The sequence below is a fragment of the Vulpes lagopus genome, chromosome 4 (genome assembly GCF_018345385.1).
Source record: "Vulpes lagopus strain Blue_001 chromosome 4, ASM1834538v1, whole genome shotgun sequence".
In the NCBI taxonomy this organism is placed as follows: Eukaryota; Metazoa; Chordata; class Mammalia; order Carnivora; family Canidae; genus Vulpes; species Vulpes lagopus.
Genome location: NC_054827.1, coordinates 77,602,342 through 77,620,455, shown reverse-complemented (window position 1 = coordinate 77,620,455; position 18,114 = coordinate 77,602,342). Strand labels below are relative to the sequence as shown.

Sequence of the window (18,114 nt, the reverse complement as noted above, 5' to 3'; positions counted from 1 at the left end):
AGGAATCATGTAAACAGGTATTGGGTCAGTATTCTGGGATAGACCCTGATATACTGCTTTTCTAATGCGCTTTTCAAGTGATCCATTGCTGCTGGTTTGGACAACACTAGAAATACCAAGAATATATAGTAACCTCTTTTCTCCCTTCTTTTGGAAACAGATTTCTATTGGGAAACCCATTCTGTGTGGCATGAGACATAACCCAGATATTGGCCAATCAGAATCTCCCCTAACAAGTGATTTGGAGAGTCCAGATGGCTTTTCTTCCTGGAGCTATAGAAGCTGGGCTCATCTTTCTTGGCCTATTATGAAAGAATAAGGCTAATATGAAAAAGGTAAGTGAACAGAGGTGAGAGACAAGTGTCCTCAGAGCATTATTTGGATTTCTGGATTCAAATGTATTTAATATAGTTCATCCTCGGAATTACTGGTTATTAGTGTTTTAGTACTTAAGCTAGTCTGAGTTTCTCCCTGTTACAATAAAAAAAAAAATCCTGAAAAATATAGTAAGCTTGGTCATTCAGTAAATCCTAACTGGTGATAGTTTGTTAAGTATCGATGACAATGCAGAAACAGAGCCAGGTAACTATCAATTGTATATAACTTGAAACATGTACTTAACTCAGTCTAAAAGTATTCTAATGCAAATTAAGAAGCACTGTAGTTCATTTCCAATGTTGTAAAGGGACTTTGGAGATCTTTTCCACCTTGAAGACATCAAAATTCACACATCTTGTTCAAGGCTACATCTAGTTATAGAACCCAAAACCTCTATCTCCCCTTCTCATGCTGTAGTTCTTCCCTTGGTCATCTTTATTTCTTACTGTATAGACATTGTGTAGATTGCTAGCTCTTATATCTGTAAAATTGATTATAAACATATTGTGTAAACATTTGTCACACCTTATGTATGTATACAAATTTGAGAATATGAGAGAATCATAGTATAAGGCACATATACAACTTGATAGCTAATCTAGGAGTATATAAACACTGAGGAATGGTTATTTTCTTAATGTGGTCCAAAACTACTTCTAATGTTACAAATCACTGTGAAATCCACACATTCCTTCAGAAAAACAATATGTACAGTTGTTCTAAAGTTTATAAAAAATATTTTTCTAAGATTAGTTAATAAAAATTTATGTACTCTTGAAATAATAGAAACTTGGGACACATCACAGCAAGAAGGAATTGGTACCTGAAAGTGAAACTACTTTACCTGGTTAAGTTTGGATCATATAGAGGACTGAAATTTATACAATGGACTTACAGCTTTTATTTAAAAAGCATCCATAATTTGATGGATTATTAAGTCAAACACTGATAATCAGTATTAAAAATTCCTTTAAGGTTTCAGTAGTTCTCTTTGGTGGCTTGAAGTAAGTCTTACCCAGAATGGCTTAAAATAGAATTTAATTGTAGTTCTAATAGTGTTTGCATGTATGAGGAGTTACTGACATGATCAAGATTCAAGTAAATCTCCACAATTTTACAAAAAAGAAAAAAACAAAACACTTTATTTTCCACAAGGAAGAGCAATAGGAAAAATTAAATCATTTCCCACATATTGTTTTCTTAAAACAGAGCCTACAAGGACATATTCAGCACCAAATAAAACAGGAAAAAAAGAGAAATTACAAACAGCCATAGAATATAATCTATAAAGCAAACATTTAATATTGCACTTTGTTTTGCTAACGTTTTGGGTTTTACTTTTCCTAATTGCAAAATCAGGAATCTATCTTGAATACTGGAATACAACTGTGAACCTCACATCTTATGTCAGGAATTGACCAATATTTAGAAGAGAGTAAAGTAATGCCTCTAAATAAGAAAGAAAAGAAATATTTTAATGGGGAAAATAAAACTTTATTTGATAAAGTTTTATATATTTAAAATTTAATCACATTTTGTGACCCAGTCCAATTGTCAGAATATTGGTCATTCTTGCTTCATGTGTTATTTATAAGAGTATATGGTGATAAGTATTCCAATGCTATGCCTATCAACAATTGTTCCCTAGTCAGTTAGACATAAGAAGAGAGAAAAGAAAAGGGATTTTTCAGACAGTCCCCCCCCAAACAAAAATAAAACCACCAAATGCCCTTTATGCCAACTATTCCATTAGCTTCTTTTGAGGGGGACATTCACAAAATGATTTAACAATAAAAAAATATTTCACCCCCATTTCCTTATTATCTAGTATTAGTTTGCTACGGGAGCCCAAACCCTTTATTGAATCACTTAAAACGCGATTCATTTTTACGCTGGGCTTTCTTCACCCTGTCAGCATTTTTCAAACATGAATTGTCTTCCATGTTTTCTTAAAGGCCACTTATGGAAAAGCCTATTTGTTTTGTATGAAGCTTTAAGACAGTATTTAACCAGGTCAAGCACCAAGCCAGAGTTACTATTATTTTCAGCCACTTTATTCACTGTGGGGTTAAATGGCAGGATAGATGTAACATCCATTTCACACGTATGTTGCAACATCAGAGATGCTGATTTATTAAAAATATCAGAGCTGAATTCTTTCTGAAATAAGACAATCAGTACACTTGGTACCTTGGAAAATGGTTTTTAAGTGTCATCATGAATGCTGGTATATTTGTAATGAGCCAACTGTAAATTATCTTTAATTATAATGTACTGAGGTGGTTGCTCTTATCTATATATACTCAAAGTGAGTGGTTTCTCATATTTAGCAAAATGTTCTTTAGGTAATGGAAAAATACTTTCATTAAAAAAAAACCCACATAAAAAAAAAACCCACAAAAATATAAAAACAGTTCTCATTCCAGCATACATTCTAGTATTTGTAATTTTGAAGTTATACACTTTTAGAATAAACCTGGGTTTTCAAGCTCTGAGAAGCTTGAGCAGGATAGGAAATGTATAAATTAAGCTAATTGTAACCTGAATATATATATACACACATACACATATATATTTGGATCTATGTGTATGTGTGTATATATATATTCCTGCTCATTAAAATACTCTGCACCAGCAAAAATGATTTCCAACATATGTGTTTTGGAGGTAATTAAGTAACTCTGTATAAAAATAAATGCACTTTCTCCTCTTCTCCAGTGGCTGGAAAATTTCCATACTCTTAAAATAATAAAAATAACAGTAATTTTTAAGAGCAACAAGCCCTTAACTCTTTGCTGGTGCCTGCCATACTGCCTTTCTTACTCCATTCTTAGCTCTGCTAGTTTCTTCTTTTATGTCATGATAAAAAGGGAATGTGGGTGGGTTATCACTTTTGTGTATGTCCCTTTTCCAAATTTCCCTCTCCAAAAAGCCAACCAAACAAACAAACAAAAAAATAACTCAACAGTGCAACAAAACACAAATAGCATTCCAACAGTTTGGCAAGTGATGCGTTCACCTGAGATTAAGTGATTTTAGGCAGTCAGTAACAAAATGCTGCTTTGCTGTAATAGTAGAAAGGCAACAAATTCTTAAAAGAAACCAAGAAGGTATACAATCTTGACAAAGTCTCTTATTAGCTTCCTCCTCTTATCTCTTTTTCCCACATATCTGTTGCGTATCTACTACAGTAGGCTGCAAAACATACAGCAAGAAGGATTGGCTTGAAGGCATTTGATGTTTGTAAATAAATCCACAATAGGATCCAAGCTGAAGAGGTGATACATGGTCAGCCTAGTAGGACATTTCTGAGCATGTGCATACGCAGGTAAAGTCCAGGCTATATTAAATTAAAAAAAAAAGTCAGTGCGTTTTTTTCATGTTAAAGTTTTTTCAAAGCTTTCTTTTGTTCCTTGTTGTGCTGACCACAAACAAGTTTTTAAAGAGTATCAAGAGTCTGGCATAAATGGAAAAAAAAAAAGCTGTAGTGACATCGGAACTGCACAATGTAAGCATTGAGCATGTGCAAATTTTCAAATCAAAAGAAGGAAATCATCCCTCTTTACAACGTGGTGTCTTGACACGTATGACCATAGGCTAAGAAGACTGCTCTTAGTATGTGCCTGTTTTAAAGGAGAAAAGCTTAGATCTTCAAGCATGTTGGAGCAGTCCCAGAATGTTGCTATAGGCTTCTAAAGCATGATCACTGGTTGTTTCATGTATTTGCCATTTTTCTGGGCAAAAGCAATTCCACTTCCTCTGAAAACGTGTCTCCAAGATACTTCTCTGTCCTCAGCTGGGAAGAGATACAGTTCGGAATCCACATCAACTTGATTTAACCAAGTGTTCCTTCAACGAGATGGGCAGGATGGTCTATCATCTGCTGACTGATCAGGATTTGGATCAATCTAAAAAGTGAAAAAAAATTACACTTATTTGAAAGGGTCTAGTAAAAATGGAGCAGTCACTAACATTTTGAGTACTACTGAAGAGTTTAATCAGAACATACACAGCATGTAAGGGAGAAAAGGATACTCGTAGTATCTATAAAGTGGCTGAGATTTAATTACTAGATTAATAAGGTATGCCCAAATAGTTCTCTTTCCCAAAAGCTAATGGTAAAAATTTTATCAGTGAATGGTGTTTTACTCAGCACTTCGTAGTACTTAAGACTAAAATACAATGGAGAACACATCTTCGTAGTAATGATCTTTGTAAAGTATCCCTTTTATCCTCTTACAAAAGTCAACTCATCTTTTTCTAGGCTTTGGGAAGAATGCAGTTGTGTAAATAATGTTCTTGGTGAATATTTGAAGTAATAATTTGTGAGTAAGAGACACTAGAGAGGGCCTAGGAAAATTAGGTCTATCAAGAAATAGCAAGGCTGAATCCGAAATGCCTAAGGAGCCTGCCCCCTTCCTCTGTTACTAGTGTGACTTTCATATGCACATATATTCAAGCAAGGTGACTGCATCTCAGCTGCCTCTCTGGTACAAAGAGAATGGGCACAAGGCGGCAAATAATTGGCTTTAATACATTTCGTTTACTGAAACATCTTTTGGAAAAGACCCATTTTACTTGCATTTAAATTTGGCATAATTTAAAGTGCCTCACAAAACTAAGTAAAACACATTTTTGAAGGGAAAAAAAGCAAAATAACTTTCAATAACTTAAAAGAGAAAAAACCTTAATACAATTTAGAACTTCCTCCGTTCTATGTGGCTATTTAACTGAAACACATTCTGAACCAATTTAGGGTTTTAAAAGTTTTTTTTTAAACATTTTTTCTTTTTTAAAATTTTATTTATGTATTCATGAGAGACACACACACACAGAGAGAGAGAGAGAGAGAGAGAGAGAGAGGCAGAGGCAGAAGCAGGTCCATGCAGGGAGCCCGATGTGGGACCCCAGGATTCCAGGATCATGCCCTGAGCTGAAGACAGAGGCTTTAACCGCTGAGCCACCCAGGCATCCCTAAAAGTTTTTATTAAATCATTTTTAGTTCACTTTAAAAGAAGGTAGTAGAATTTTGCCACAAATTGCTTACAAGTGGATACTTAGATTGCCATTCTTTTAAAATGCCTGTTGTACAACCTGAAAGCCTCAGATCAAATCAGAAATGACTAACTTAAGACAGAAACATCAGCATAAAAATGTAGTAATCAAATCTGTAATAAGTGGGAAAATCTTTTTAGCACGTAAGGGAAAATTTTGTGAAATGGAATAGTGGGTTAGAAAAATTATGTCTAATCAAAAATTTGCAAGAACAAATTCTAAATATCCTATAATCAATGAATAAAGTGACTCTTCTACTAATCGCATCTGAAATGGACTCTTCTAAGTCATGATATTAAGAGGTAAAAAGCAATTTGTTAGAGTGAAGCAATCCCACTTAGGTCTTGAGAGTAATAATTCATTGTTAAATAGCTGAACTATGATAACCAAAAAGAGAAGAGTGAGTCTAGTGATTTACAAAATTATTTGGCATTATATTGGTATCAAGGCCAACTTAAAAGCTCTGTAAAACATTTATTAATTAAGATGTATTCTGGGGGTGCCTGGGTGGCTCAGTTGGTTAAGTGCCTTTAGCTCAGGTCATGATCCTGGGGTCCTTGGATCCAGCCCTGCATTGGGCTCCCTGCTTCTCCCTCTCCTCTGCCTTTCCCCGTTCATGCTCGCTTGCTCTGTCAAATAAATAAAATCTTAAAGGGGGGGGGGGGGGGAAGATGTATTCTCAAGTATCCTGAGATTGCTCCATTTCCCCCCTACCTCCTTGTCTTTGCACATGCTGTTGTTCCTGCCTGGACTATATTATCTTTTGAAGACTAATTATTTGAAGATTTGGCTTCCTTCTCAAGAAAGACTTTCTCGATTTCCAAGGCCTAATGAACTGCTCCTCAAATGAACTGAGTGCATTCTAATCACTTTATTATGGAATACCTTGCTTCTAAAAAATTTGTTCTCACCAATCTGTAGGCCTCTCCCACGTAAGGGCCATGTTCTACTCACATAAGTGCTTCGTGGTCATTCATATGAGATGAATAAAAAGAAACCGTGTAGAAATGTTTGTCTAACATGTTTTGCAAATATGTTATCTTCCCCTATGACTGGGAATGTTATATGCAAGAACTACATTGGAAAAGGATGATAAAGATAACTTCTTAGTTACTTGATTAGTTCATGCTTGCAAAATGCCACTTCTATTGATGCTTTAAAGTATGAATTGTTCCTTTAACTGGCACTTTGTTAAGTATGAGTTTAGAGCATTATCCCTATTTCCCCAATAACAGGAGTTCTACTTTATTAAATTTAAGAATGAAACTTAGTTAAATCTTGACACCTTAATCAAATGTTTAATCCTGTTGTTCTAGATTATGTTTTTCTATTAATACAATGATAATCAAAACCTAACTTTTTTTTTTTTTTAAAGTCTGCAGTGCTATTTCCTAGGAGAGAGTGCCCATTTCAGACTCAAGATGCTGGGGCTTACCTCTGAATAAAGAGGTGGAGGCAAGAACCGAAACTCCTGGATATATGCAAACAGTGGTCCTTGAAGCGCTCTCTCAAAGTCATCACAAGCACTCACTGGTGCAAGATTGTTCCGCCTTTGTTCCTCTGTTACCACTTCTGCATAGCTGGGTGGTGCTGAAGGAAAAAGATACACGCAATTCGAACAGCATGTTCTTATGCATGTCAAAATACACAGAATAGTAGGTATTAAAAAGGAATGTCAAGGTAAAAATAATAATTGTTTTGTGATTAAAACTAGGGGGATATATGTTTTAAATCTAACATTAGGGACACATCTACTTTCTGCAGATATAGACAAAAATTTAATCATAAAATACTAGAAGCAAAATTACAATCTTGAAAATAATCATACGAGATTAGGCTTAAACATGCATTACTGAATTACCTTCAGGTCTTTCACGTAGGGATAAGCCAAGCCAGCTCATATTCATGCTACACTGACTGCTTACACTTGAGGTTCTGCTACCAAATGGATGTAGAGGAATGGTACCAATGACAAGTGGCAAATTAAGAAATAAATCCATAGCTCCAGGAATATCCACATATACCTAAAACATTGAAAGGAGATGATAGGTTTAGAATTCCAAGCATTATTTCTTTTTAAAAAACCAATAACCCAATTTTAATGTTACCTTCGTTTTTCATTTACTTTCTTTTATACATACATACATATATATAATCCACAATAGAAGTTCCTCCACTATGTATAGTACTGTGTAGTACATTTACATGTGACATAAAATAGTGGTAATTCAAATTAAAGGTTTACATATGTATGTATCTATGATACATGGAAGATAAAAACCAAACCCTGGAATAAGACAGAATGATATCCTCATGACTTTAATAATGAAAAAACTCTTAAATCTATACATACCATTAGTGAATATTCCACACGAATGATGCTACAGTCGAGGATAGAGGGAGAAACTGGTGGAATTTTCAGCAATTTTCCATTCCATGTATCGGTCTTCCCAGATGATAAGGATTCCCCTCGCAAGTTAGCCACCAGCTGTTTTACTTCCTTCATTTTCCCTTTGGCATAGAAGGCCTGTGTTTGGTAAATGGCTGCCTTTGGCACTACCATTCGGGAAGAGCAGTTCTCAATCTCAGCAAATATCTGAATTGATTCCCCTGGAGAAAAAAAACATGTATCTACTGTTAAACAAATCAAAAACCCTCTACAAATGTAGATAAGTCTGAAAGTTCAATGGACTACATGGATGAAAAACTGTCCCCAAAGTGGCAAGTAACTTAAATTGGTAAAATGAACTACTGATTTCTAGTAGCTATTTAAAAATGGACATCACATAGGACACCTGAATGGCTTAGCGGTTGAGCATCTGCCTCTGACTCAGGGCATGATCCTGGGGCCTGGGATCGAGTCCCATGCTTCTCCCTCTGCCTAGGTCTCTGCCTCTCTCCTGTGTCTCTCATGAATAAATAAATAAAATCTTTAAAAAAAAAAAAAAAGGAAACCACATTCCCATGTATGAAAAAAAAAACGGAGTTATTTTACCAAAGAATACTGTATTACATTTGCATTTAGTAGAAGTACTATAAATTTACACACAAGAACTAAGAGAAGAAAGACCACTTCTGTGGGAATCCATCTCATACATACCTGGGGTATAGCCCTTCCTTTCGATTTTGGCACTTAAGGATATTGGGCCTGAGGTACAGAACCAGCAACAGAGAGTCTTTTCTTTTGTGCCTGCTTGGGGTGACTGCAAGAAATAAATTTAGAGAAAAGGGTCAATGTATAAATTAGAGCAGTAACAGAATGTTTTAAAATAAAACTCTCGATTCTTGGGGAATTAAAATTAAAAGCAGTGTTGCTTTTTTCCCCCCAAGTGTATTGAAATATACTTTTTAAAAAACTAACCAATGGCTTCTGAATTATACAATTATTTTTGTTTTATACAAATTTCCATCCAGTTAAAAAAAAATAAAACAAAAAACATGGCTTAACACATCCCATAAACACAGTTTTTGCTCACACTATTTACATATATAGTAATTAAAAACCAACCAATCAAACAAACAAACAAAAAAACCCTTTCCACATTCCACTTAAACTGCCTTAAAAAAAAGGCAGCTTGGAAAGCAACTTGGTTCTAATCCCAAATGTTAACATCTTTCTTTGAGAATGTAAATATCAGTTTTGTGAAAAAAGGAAAACTCTCATTTTTAGGATTCTTATTTGCCTAAAGATGTTATCATTTTTTTAAAACTGATGAAGGTTTTTTTTTTTTGATGAAGTTTTTAAAGTCAAATTTGAATTTTGTGAAAAAATGCAATTAAAAAGGATTTCTTTTAAAATGTAATGGTTTTTTCATGAAAGTGACAATCTCCCCATTATTTGACAACTATCCCTATATTGGAATATGCAATGCAGTCCAAATTTTAGAGTATGATCTTTTCATGGTAAGTGACATTTTCTTATGATAAAAATAATTGATAGTACTGTTCCGCCTCCACTAAAATTATCCAGGGAACAGATCTATTTTTTGTTATTCTGTTAATTTCAGAGTAAGAGTTATTTCATACCATATGTTGCTTTGACTTTAAAAAATTTTTAAAGTCATTATATACTGTCAGGAAATACGAGCATATTCTTCACTAATTTGTGTGCTCTTGACTGTATTTTAAAAAATATATTAGTATTTACGGAATTTGAAATCACGGTTTTAAAATTATACAGACTGCATAGTTTAGGTGATTATTCTTTAGTATTTATATGCCAAAAAACAAAGAATGAAGAATTCAGTCAATTCTTACCAGTAATGAAGGAGTGTTGATATCTATATGCTCAAAGACTGTAAATTCCTTCTTTAATTTTACTGGTAGAAGCCAAGGCCTGTGCAATTCGGCTTTCACCCAATAGCGCACACTGCCATGTCGGCCTTCGAATGAGGTAGCAAGTGGTCTGTGCAGAATATAAAGTTCATTATATTAATTTTATACCTCTTTTTAATAATTATACAGGTCAGCATAGAAGTGTTACTATATTGCACTGTTCATATATCAATGAGGTATCAAACAGAATTTTTTAAATTTCCAAAGGGAGAAGTCATTGGGGGAAAAAAAGCCTTCTGTTTTCCAAAAAAACAATAGCTAACACTTAAGTATTATAGAAATTTTGCTTTAAAAAGCCAGAAGAATACAATCCCTTTAAACTAAGAAGAGGCTCCTTTCAATGCTGGCGGCAAAATTATGAAAGTTTGGAAAGTCAGCAATTCTTGAAAGGTCGAGAATTTAAAAACAAAGTTAAGAATGGTTTCATCATTTCTAATATTCTACACACTGGCTAGGAATTCTCTCTCCTTTTATAGGAATTAAGAAGGTCTAGAAAATGCCTGGGACTGTTGTTATAATATCAAAAAGTTCACATTTTATAAACTCTCCTGAAACTCTAAAAAGCTGCTTTTCCGTTTCTTAGGTTACTCGTCCTAAGAACTCTTTTTGGCTGTGTTGTCTAACTTTACAGAACTAAAAAAGAAAAAGAAACATTTCTATTAATCTGTATCCAGAGAATCATAACTGGTTTTCTCCCCCCCCCTTTTCTTCAGAACTGGTTTTCAACTCTCCCCTAGATTTTATTAATTGTGGAGGTTTTATTTCAGTAAGTTTAGTCCCTGTTTCATAATTTCATTAGAAATATGCCCAGTAGTCAGTTACTTACAAGGTAGAGTGCTAACCTGGATTAGCATGAGAAGTAGTGGTGTTTTTAAAGATTTATTTTGCATTTTAGACTCTTGCATTAATGTGTATAGCATGAAAATGCAGTATTTATGTAAGTCTTCCAGAGTCTATTTTAGATACTTTGGTTTATAGATAGAATTTTTTAAAATATATAAAATATAAATGACCTTAAAACTACTCAGGTCCAATATTAGCATTATATTCAGACTCACAGTACTTCTATTAAAAGTAGATTAGGGCAATACATTTAGAAAGAGGTCACGTAATTTGATAAATACTCTGAAAAACACCATTTATGAAGTCTATCCACATATAACCATTCAAATACTAGAACTAATAAAGACATTTAAAAAACTGAGGAGAGGGATCCCTGGGTGGCGCAGCGGTTCGGCGCCTGCCTTTGGCCCAGGGTGCGATCCTGGAGACCCAGGATCGAATCCCACGTCGGGCTCCCGGTACATGGAGCCTGCTTCTCCCTCTGCCTGTGTCTCTGCCTCTCTCTCTCTCTCTGTGACTATCATAAATAAAAAAAAAAAAACAAAAAAAAAACTGAGGAGAGTATAATCTCTTGTAACAATCTATTTTTACTGAGAATAAACCACTCTCCTTTTTCATGCTATATCCGTGCCTTATATTTAGGTAGCTGATGGATGTTTCCCTTGAATTCCAGGTCTTAGTACACCTCTGTGACTTTTTCAGGAGTTCTTTGCACAGAAGCTACTGAATTCATATCAAAGGAACATCCACTTCTAACGTTAGGATATTTATTTTTATCTTTTCAGCTTACGGCTGTTGGTTAGCATTTAGCAGAACAGATTAAATGCTTAATTTTTTTTTTGAATTATTGAGTCAGAGACTTGATATGTTCCACGTTTCCGCTAATGCCACCTGATGATAAAGTACAAAGTGCTTACTATCTGACGAGCACCTTCCAATTCACTCTCAGTACCTGAAATACTATTCAAGTCTTGAAAACCTCATAGGTTTCAAGACCGAGGACTAAGAATCGAGCTTTGCTTTCCATAATTTTGCCAGGCTCCATCAAAAAGCAGCTTCTTTTTTTTTAATGTATTGTTTTCCTCTAGCAATATTCAGTAATGAAAAGGGTTTTTTTTTTTTTAAACTAAAAAATATCTAAATTTAGAATGACTTTAATTTTCAAAGAACAGAGGTCTACCAAAAAAAAAAAAAAAGCCTGTTACTCATAATACTTACGTCTGTGGAAGCTCGAAGCTGAATGCATATTCATGCCTTCCTGAATGAATAGTGTTGAAACCTTCTTCTGAATTATCATCATCTGAAACAAACAGGAAAAGAAAACAAAAGACGATATTAGACCTTTACACAGTCTTCCTGGTGGCATCGCGTTAAAGGTACTCTGAGGCCACGGGCTTTGGAGCCCGCGAGGTCTGAATTCGGACTTTGGTCGCTCCCTCTGGGCGAACTACAAGTCCTGAGACTTCAGTTGCCTCCCCTGTGAGACCGGGATGATCCGTAGGCCTACCTTACAGGTGGCTTTCTAAAGGGAATGACCCGCACTGCGGGGCACCTGTGACTACTAGAATTCATGTCCAACAGAGGAGTCAGAGCTCAGGTGACGCCATCCTGGTCTCCAATGGTTGACTTAAAAATTCATGACTGGGGCAGCTCGGGTGGCTCAGCGGTTTAGCGCCGCCTGCGGCCCAGGGCGTGACCCTGGAGACCCGGCATCGAGTCCCACGTCCGGCTCCCTGAGTGGAGCCTGCCTGTGTCTCTGCCTCTCTGTTATCTCTCATGAATAAATAAGTAAAATCCAAAAAAAAAAAAAAAAAGAAAAATTCATGACTGTATGTGAGAGAAAAATCGCCTAGATCTTTAACGTCCGTTTTGATACAGAGGACACGAATGTCAAAATCCTACAACCATCAGAAAACTTTGTCGAAATGTTGCAAGTAAAAAAAAAAAAAAAAAAAAAACAAACGGATTTTTTAATGTCGGTTTTAGGGCTAAAAAAAACAAAAAAACCCCTCTTGATTGAATCTAAAACGATCACACTTCAGTTTGTCCTGGCAACAGGCTAGAAATTTGCATAGATAAAAATATATCTTTTGAGATCTAAAAGGTGCCTGGCCTGCCTGCTTTTACCGGGAAACCACACTGTTCCAAACATTCTGGAAAAGGCAAATTCTGACCAGGTTGTTTCCAACGGCCAGGAAGGAGGAGGACCTTTCATTTTTTTTTTAAGACCCATTTTCTGGAGACCGAGTTTTTTTTTTTTTTTTAAAGATTTCTCCAGAATAAATAAATTGCACGACCCTGTGGGCGGGGATGCCGGACTCTTCGGAGGACTCTGATTTCCGCCTTGGCGAGTGCAGGGAACGTCTCGCTGACGGAGAGTGCGGCGCGGAGGCCGACCTGGCCAGGAGCGCCCGGGCCGGCGCCCGCGGACTTTCCCCGAAGCGCCGAGAGCGCACGACGCGAGGCCCTCACGTCCGAGGGGAACGCGGCGGGGAAAGCGTCCCCGCGCGGCCACTTCTCTTCAGAAGCCCCGCGGAGTCCCTTGCCCCTCAGCACGGCTTCCCTCGCCCCCCGTGCAGACGCCCTCACCGAATCCCCGCCTCGGGAGCGGGCCGGCGGGCCGGGGGCCGTTTCGCTGCGCTCCCCTCCGAGGCGCCCAAAGTTCGCCTCCCTCTCCTTCCCTTCCCTCCTCGCTCCCTTTTTGTGCCAGCTCAGCAATCTCATTGAGGCGCGCGGCGGCGGCCGCGCCGTGGTAAACAAGTGCCGGGCTGTCAATCAAGAACTAGACCGGAGCAGGAGAGGACCGGCCTAAACCGGCGCGAGCAGATCCCAGCCGGCCCGCCCGCCCGCGCGCCGCCGCCGCCGCCGCCGCCGCCCGCGCGCCGCGCTATACATACGGCATACGTCGCGCGGCGCTCGCGCTCGCGGTCGCGCAGCCTAGCCTGCTTGGGCCGGGGGGCGGGGCGGCCGCAGCGCGGCGCTTCCGCTTTCCACGCCCCAGCCGGTGACCGGTTCGATCTGGCTCGGGCCACCCTGACACCTTTCCAGTGACGGTGAGGGAAACCGGGGCGGGGGGAGGGCAGGGCCGCACAAGGGGGGGGGGGGGTCGGCGGACGCTCGCCGAGGGCCCCCCACCCACCCACCCACCCAGCCACCCACCCGGCTTTCCTTCCCATCCTGGCCCCTCAGGTCCCAGCGAGGTAGCGGCCTGGGGGCTGCTCGGGGCACACACGCTTTGTTCCAGCTGAGAGGAAACGGGCCTTCACAGAAGCCACCTGACATCTTCCAGCCGAAAAAAAAAAAAAAAAAAAAAAGCCAGGAAAATGGGGTCCGGCTAACCCTGCGGCGCAAGTTCCCTCAGGATGGGCTGGCCGGCTCCGGGCACGCCCAGCGGCCCGGCGGCACCTGCGAGGCCGCCGCGAGCTTCTCCCCGTGGGCTCGGCCGACCCCCGAGGCCGCAGGCTTCCGCCCCCCCCCCCAGCCCCCCAGAAAGGCCGGCGCGAGCGGCGACCCGGCGGGGACCCGGGGGGGGGCGGGGGCGGCCGCTCGGGAGGGACTCGGCCGGCGCACGCCGGTTCCAAGCCACGCCCACTCTCCCCACCCGCCCGCGCCCAATCCAATCAGCGCGCGGCATCGCCTTAGCAACAGGCTAACAAACGCGGCTCCGCCTATCGCCGGGCGCCCGGGGCGGGGCCTCAGTTACCAGGCTAGTTTGAGAGGTCCCACTTTTAAGTCATTGAAACTATTCCAGCTAAAGAGAGCCCGTCCACGCTTTGCGGGGGTCGAGGGGGGGGCATCTCGTGGGGGTACGGGGTACCCGGCTTTCTTTAGCACGGAAGCACGGAGCTAACTAATGAAATTGCGTTTGTCCCCGTAAGTCGTGACTCTACTTCTAGCCCGGCTGCAAGCCTCAACTCCTCCAAAACCTTTGTTTCTTATGTATTTTATAAAAAGCTGCAACGTCCAGAAAGGTTCAAACGCAAACCCCTGCGTCTGCTTTCCAACAGATACCGAGGCTGTCATTCGGCATCTGCAGTTCTTATCAGTGTTCCTGCTTGGAAAGAGGAGCTAGGAAATTATCTCAGGATGCAGGTTAGCTAAGGTGCAACTGTGAAAACCCAACTTTATATAAGGAACTGATTTCATCTCCGTATTTAATAATAGTGATAATAATGATAATGCATTACGTGCCATAACTCAAAAGCATCCTTCATTTGGACACTTGTCTTAGTTCAATTAGCACTTCCTCCGGGGACGTGGTTTTTAAGAAGAAAAAAGGTTAAAGGTGTGCTGTACTTTTTGAAAAATCGGCCCCATTTGAACTAAATACTGCATTAAAAAGGAGAAGCATGAAATTACATAACCAGTTTTAACATTATATTCTTCTTGGGCTAGGAATTAAGTCATCGCCACCACCTGACGCGTGTAACCAATCTGCTGAGAGCAGAACAAGCGCCCCTCCTCACCACCCCCCAGAACTGGTCCGAAACAGGATTGAACCGCTTCTAACAAAGGGTGGAAACTTAGAAAAACAAGCTTAGAGTCTCCTATATTTCCACAATGTAACCATTTAAACAATAGATTGGAAATCTCAGGACCCCTTCTCCCCTTGACAACCCTTTATCTCCCTTTTCCAACCAAAAATCAAATCCAATGTGCCGAATACTTTTCAATTCCATTTGACTGGCACGGGTTTCATTGAATGCACGTTCCAAAGTTAGGCATCCTACTCGGAAAAGAAAATTACTGACCCGAGATGGTTCCTGAAACTGATTTGAAACCTATCCTAATGATAGGCTACTGTCCTTTAAAATAGAGAATGCCTGATGTAAATTTATGAAGGATTTGGAGAGAATAAGGAAAAAACACGTGGGGTGTCGATACCATATGTCAAAATAAGCCACAGAAATCCTTGATCAAAGAACAACGATGAGTCCTTTAAAGTATTTTGCGTGTCAATATTAAAAGCGAAAACCACCTATTAACCCACTTAAAAATGTAATTCCATTTCTCCACTGAAGCTTAGTTTCTAAGACCTGAGGTTGCAGAGTATAAGGGGGGAAAATGGAATATTGGGACTGCAGGGTTTAGCAACTGATTTGGAAACTGATTAGTAAAATTACTGGATGGGATTTAAGTAGAATTTACAAGCAAGGTAGAAATGTACTGCAAGTGCGTATGGCACCGACCAAGCCGGGTCTAGAGGTAGTTAAGTGCAGTTTGCAGTCACTTTGCAGATGCCTGCATGCATTACGACTTAACACACGATGAATGTCAAGGAGAACCAAGATCTTCCAACTTTGCTAATCTTCATCAAGCTGCTATGTGTTACGCCCGGAGTGGAATTACATTAATTCAGAAAAAGCTGAAAAGGCACTTTCCCAAAGAAAAAATCGGTCTAATGAGTCCTCCATAATATAAAAACTTACCTCTTTCGTGTCCAATTAAGATGTCTTTATGGTTGAAATATTCTACTTCTTCAGTGTAATTCTGCGTGTAGGCAGTATTGGAGCCGGCGTTTCTCGATTCGGTCCAGCGTACTTTCGCATGCCCTCTTGCATGAATTTTAAGAGATTTTACTCTGATTTCCCCAGTAACTTCTAAATTCACCCTTCCTGAGACTGTATCCCCACTAGAATACACAGGGACGTTGCTGTCATTAAGACAGTCAAAGCTTATTGTCAAACTCTTCACCTTTCCCAGCACCATGTTTATAACAACAAAAAAAATCTATAAAAATATAATGTAAGACCAAAAAAAAAAAAAGTCAAGATCACATATAAAATGTGATCTTCACCTAACACTGATCGATGTCTTTGCCGTGCAAAAAGCTTGCAGGCAAGATCAGTGATTCTTTACAAATAGTTCATTGAGATTTCTTAAAAAGTCAGGGCAGCAGAGCCGCCGCCGCTGCACGATCCCGCTAGTCTCAGTGGTCTCCTTACAAAGACGGGCGGCTGGAGCCTGCCAGCTCACTTTAAGAGCAGCTTTGTGAAAAACAACCCCAGTGCGCAGGCGCACGCCGCGGCTGCTGTCCGCCCTCTCGGCGCGTCCCCGGCTCGCTCGCGGGTACAGTAGGTGCGCGGCTGCGGGAGGGAGGCTCCGGGGCTGTCGGGAGGCCGGGCCTGACTTCTCTCCATCGTGGGCTCCCATTGGCAGGCGGGCTACCGTAAACCCTCGACGTGCGCTCCGAAGCCGCTTACCGAGCTCACCCTAATAGATCCTGAGACAGTGGGGCTCGGGGGGGTGGGGGGGGGGGGCGGCCGGGGCCGGGCGGGAGGCTGTGTGCAAAGCCGAGGAAGGACAAACTGCCGAGTGCACAGCCCGAAGCCTGCGTTCCCGGCACTGCGGGGTTCGGCCCACTGCTCGGATGGAGGGAGGAAAAAGTGATGCGTGAAGGCAGATGGGGGAAGGGGGGAAGGAAACCGGTTGGGCAAGAGGCCGGCTGCTGAGCTGAGCACGACCTAACGAATTTCAAAAGAAGATGTAATAAAAACCAGACAAGAAATAATGTCCGTAGACAAGAGCATTCTTGGATTGGATTTTTTTTTTTTTTTTTTTTAAGACCAGTGCGTTGTAGGCAGTTGTGGAAATGAACTCAGGCGGGGCCACAGAAACCTTAGAGGAGAGGACACCGTAAGGAGCCAGAAGCAGAAGCAACTAGAATTTCATCAATGGGTTGTCGTTGTTGTTTTTCAATCAATAGGTTTTCCTTTCTCAACTGTTTTTGTCTTCCATCTCTTAATTAGATAGCAACGAAAAGCAACAAAGTTGTTTGCATGATGACGCGGGGGGGGGGGGGGGGGGAGGCTGACCACTTCCTAGAAGGAAGAAGAGACTTTTTTTTTTTTTTTTAAAGACACCACCTCCGGCTAGATGTGCAGTGTATGACATGATTACAACTCCTCTGTCCAGGGGATTAAAAATAGAGTTCAGCCTAAAAAAGTACCACCTTCTGCGAGGCAGCATGACACAGTGTTTTAGCTGACATCACGTTCACGACAGAATAGAAAGATCTTCGTTAGAAATTAGTGAAGGCTGTAACCTGGTTTTTAAAAAGCATGCTTTGGTATATGAATAGAGCTTAGTTTTGTAAAGTTCTAATGTTAATTTTTATAGGCCCAATAGCCTTAGACGGTTCAACATTGTAATTCTCATACTAAGTCTCAAGACAAGTACATGTATCTCTCGATTGTGGACATTTTAGTAACAAATGGCAATGTTTTCATAAAATCACACTGGGGTTCAAAGTGTAAGCATAAACTTTTCTAGATTTTTGCAATCAGAACTTTCTAAGAAATGTAGAAGGAAAAATATAAGAATCTGGAACTATATATTCATAAACTGTAGCAGGTTTTTGACTGTATTTAATGGTCTTGCTGTTTGCTGTTTTCTTGCTTTTGGGGGAAAGTTGACAAGGCCAATTGCCTTATTTGACAAGGCAGTGATCTTGGCCTCAGCATTATATATAAATACGCAAACTATTTGGAGAGCTAATGGCAA

General features: G+C 39.9%; 1 protein-coding gene across 2 annotated transcripts; it reads right to left on the bottom strand.

The window, feature by feature from the left end:
* Positions 1-1,490: 1,490 nt before the first annotated feature.
* On the bottom strand, positions 1,491-16,624 carry ARRDC3 (arrestin domain containing 3). 2 transcript variants are annotated; one of them, XM_041752363.1, is made up of 8 exons: positions 16,041-16,624; positions 11,830-11,911; positions 9,691-9,838; positions 8,534-8,636; positions 7,787-8,043; positions 7,295-7,457; positions 6,869-7,023; positions 1,491-4,286 (listed from the first exon to the last, which is right to left on the bottom strand). In XM_041752363.1, the coding sequence occupies exons 1-8, from the start codon at positions 16,318-16,320 to the stop codon at positions 4,230-4,232; spliced, it is 1,245 nt and encodes a 414-aa protein (XP_041608297.1). In that variant the 5' UTR covers positions 16,321-16,624; the 3' UTR covers positions 1,491-4,229. The 2 variants fall into 2 exon arrangements, with proteins under 2 accessions (XP_041608297.1, XP_041608298.1); XM_041752364.1 differs by lacking the exons at positions 9,691-9,838; positions 16,041-16,624 and having other exon boundaries at positions 11,830-11,893.
* Positions 16,625-18,114: the final 1,490 nt, after the last annotated feature.

What these genes read in the sequence shown, in the direction of transcription:
- ARRDC3 (XM_041752363.1), bottom strand. Translation starts at nt 16,320, where the DNA reads ATGGTGCTGGGAAAGGTGAAGAGTTTGACAATAAGCTTTGACTGTCTT. An exon ending in AGCTTCGAGCTTCCACAGAC is followed by an intron (nt 9,839 to 11,829) that starts GTAAGTATTATG and finishes TATTCTGCACAG; the next exon opens with ACCACTTGCTACCTCATTCG. An exon ending in CTCCACCTCTTTATTCAGAG is followed by an intron (nt 4,287 to 6,868) that starts GTAAGCCCCAGC and finishes TTCACTTTTTAG; the next exon opens with ATTGATCCAAATCCTGATCA.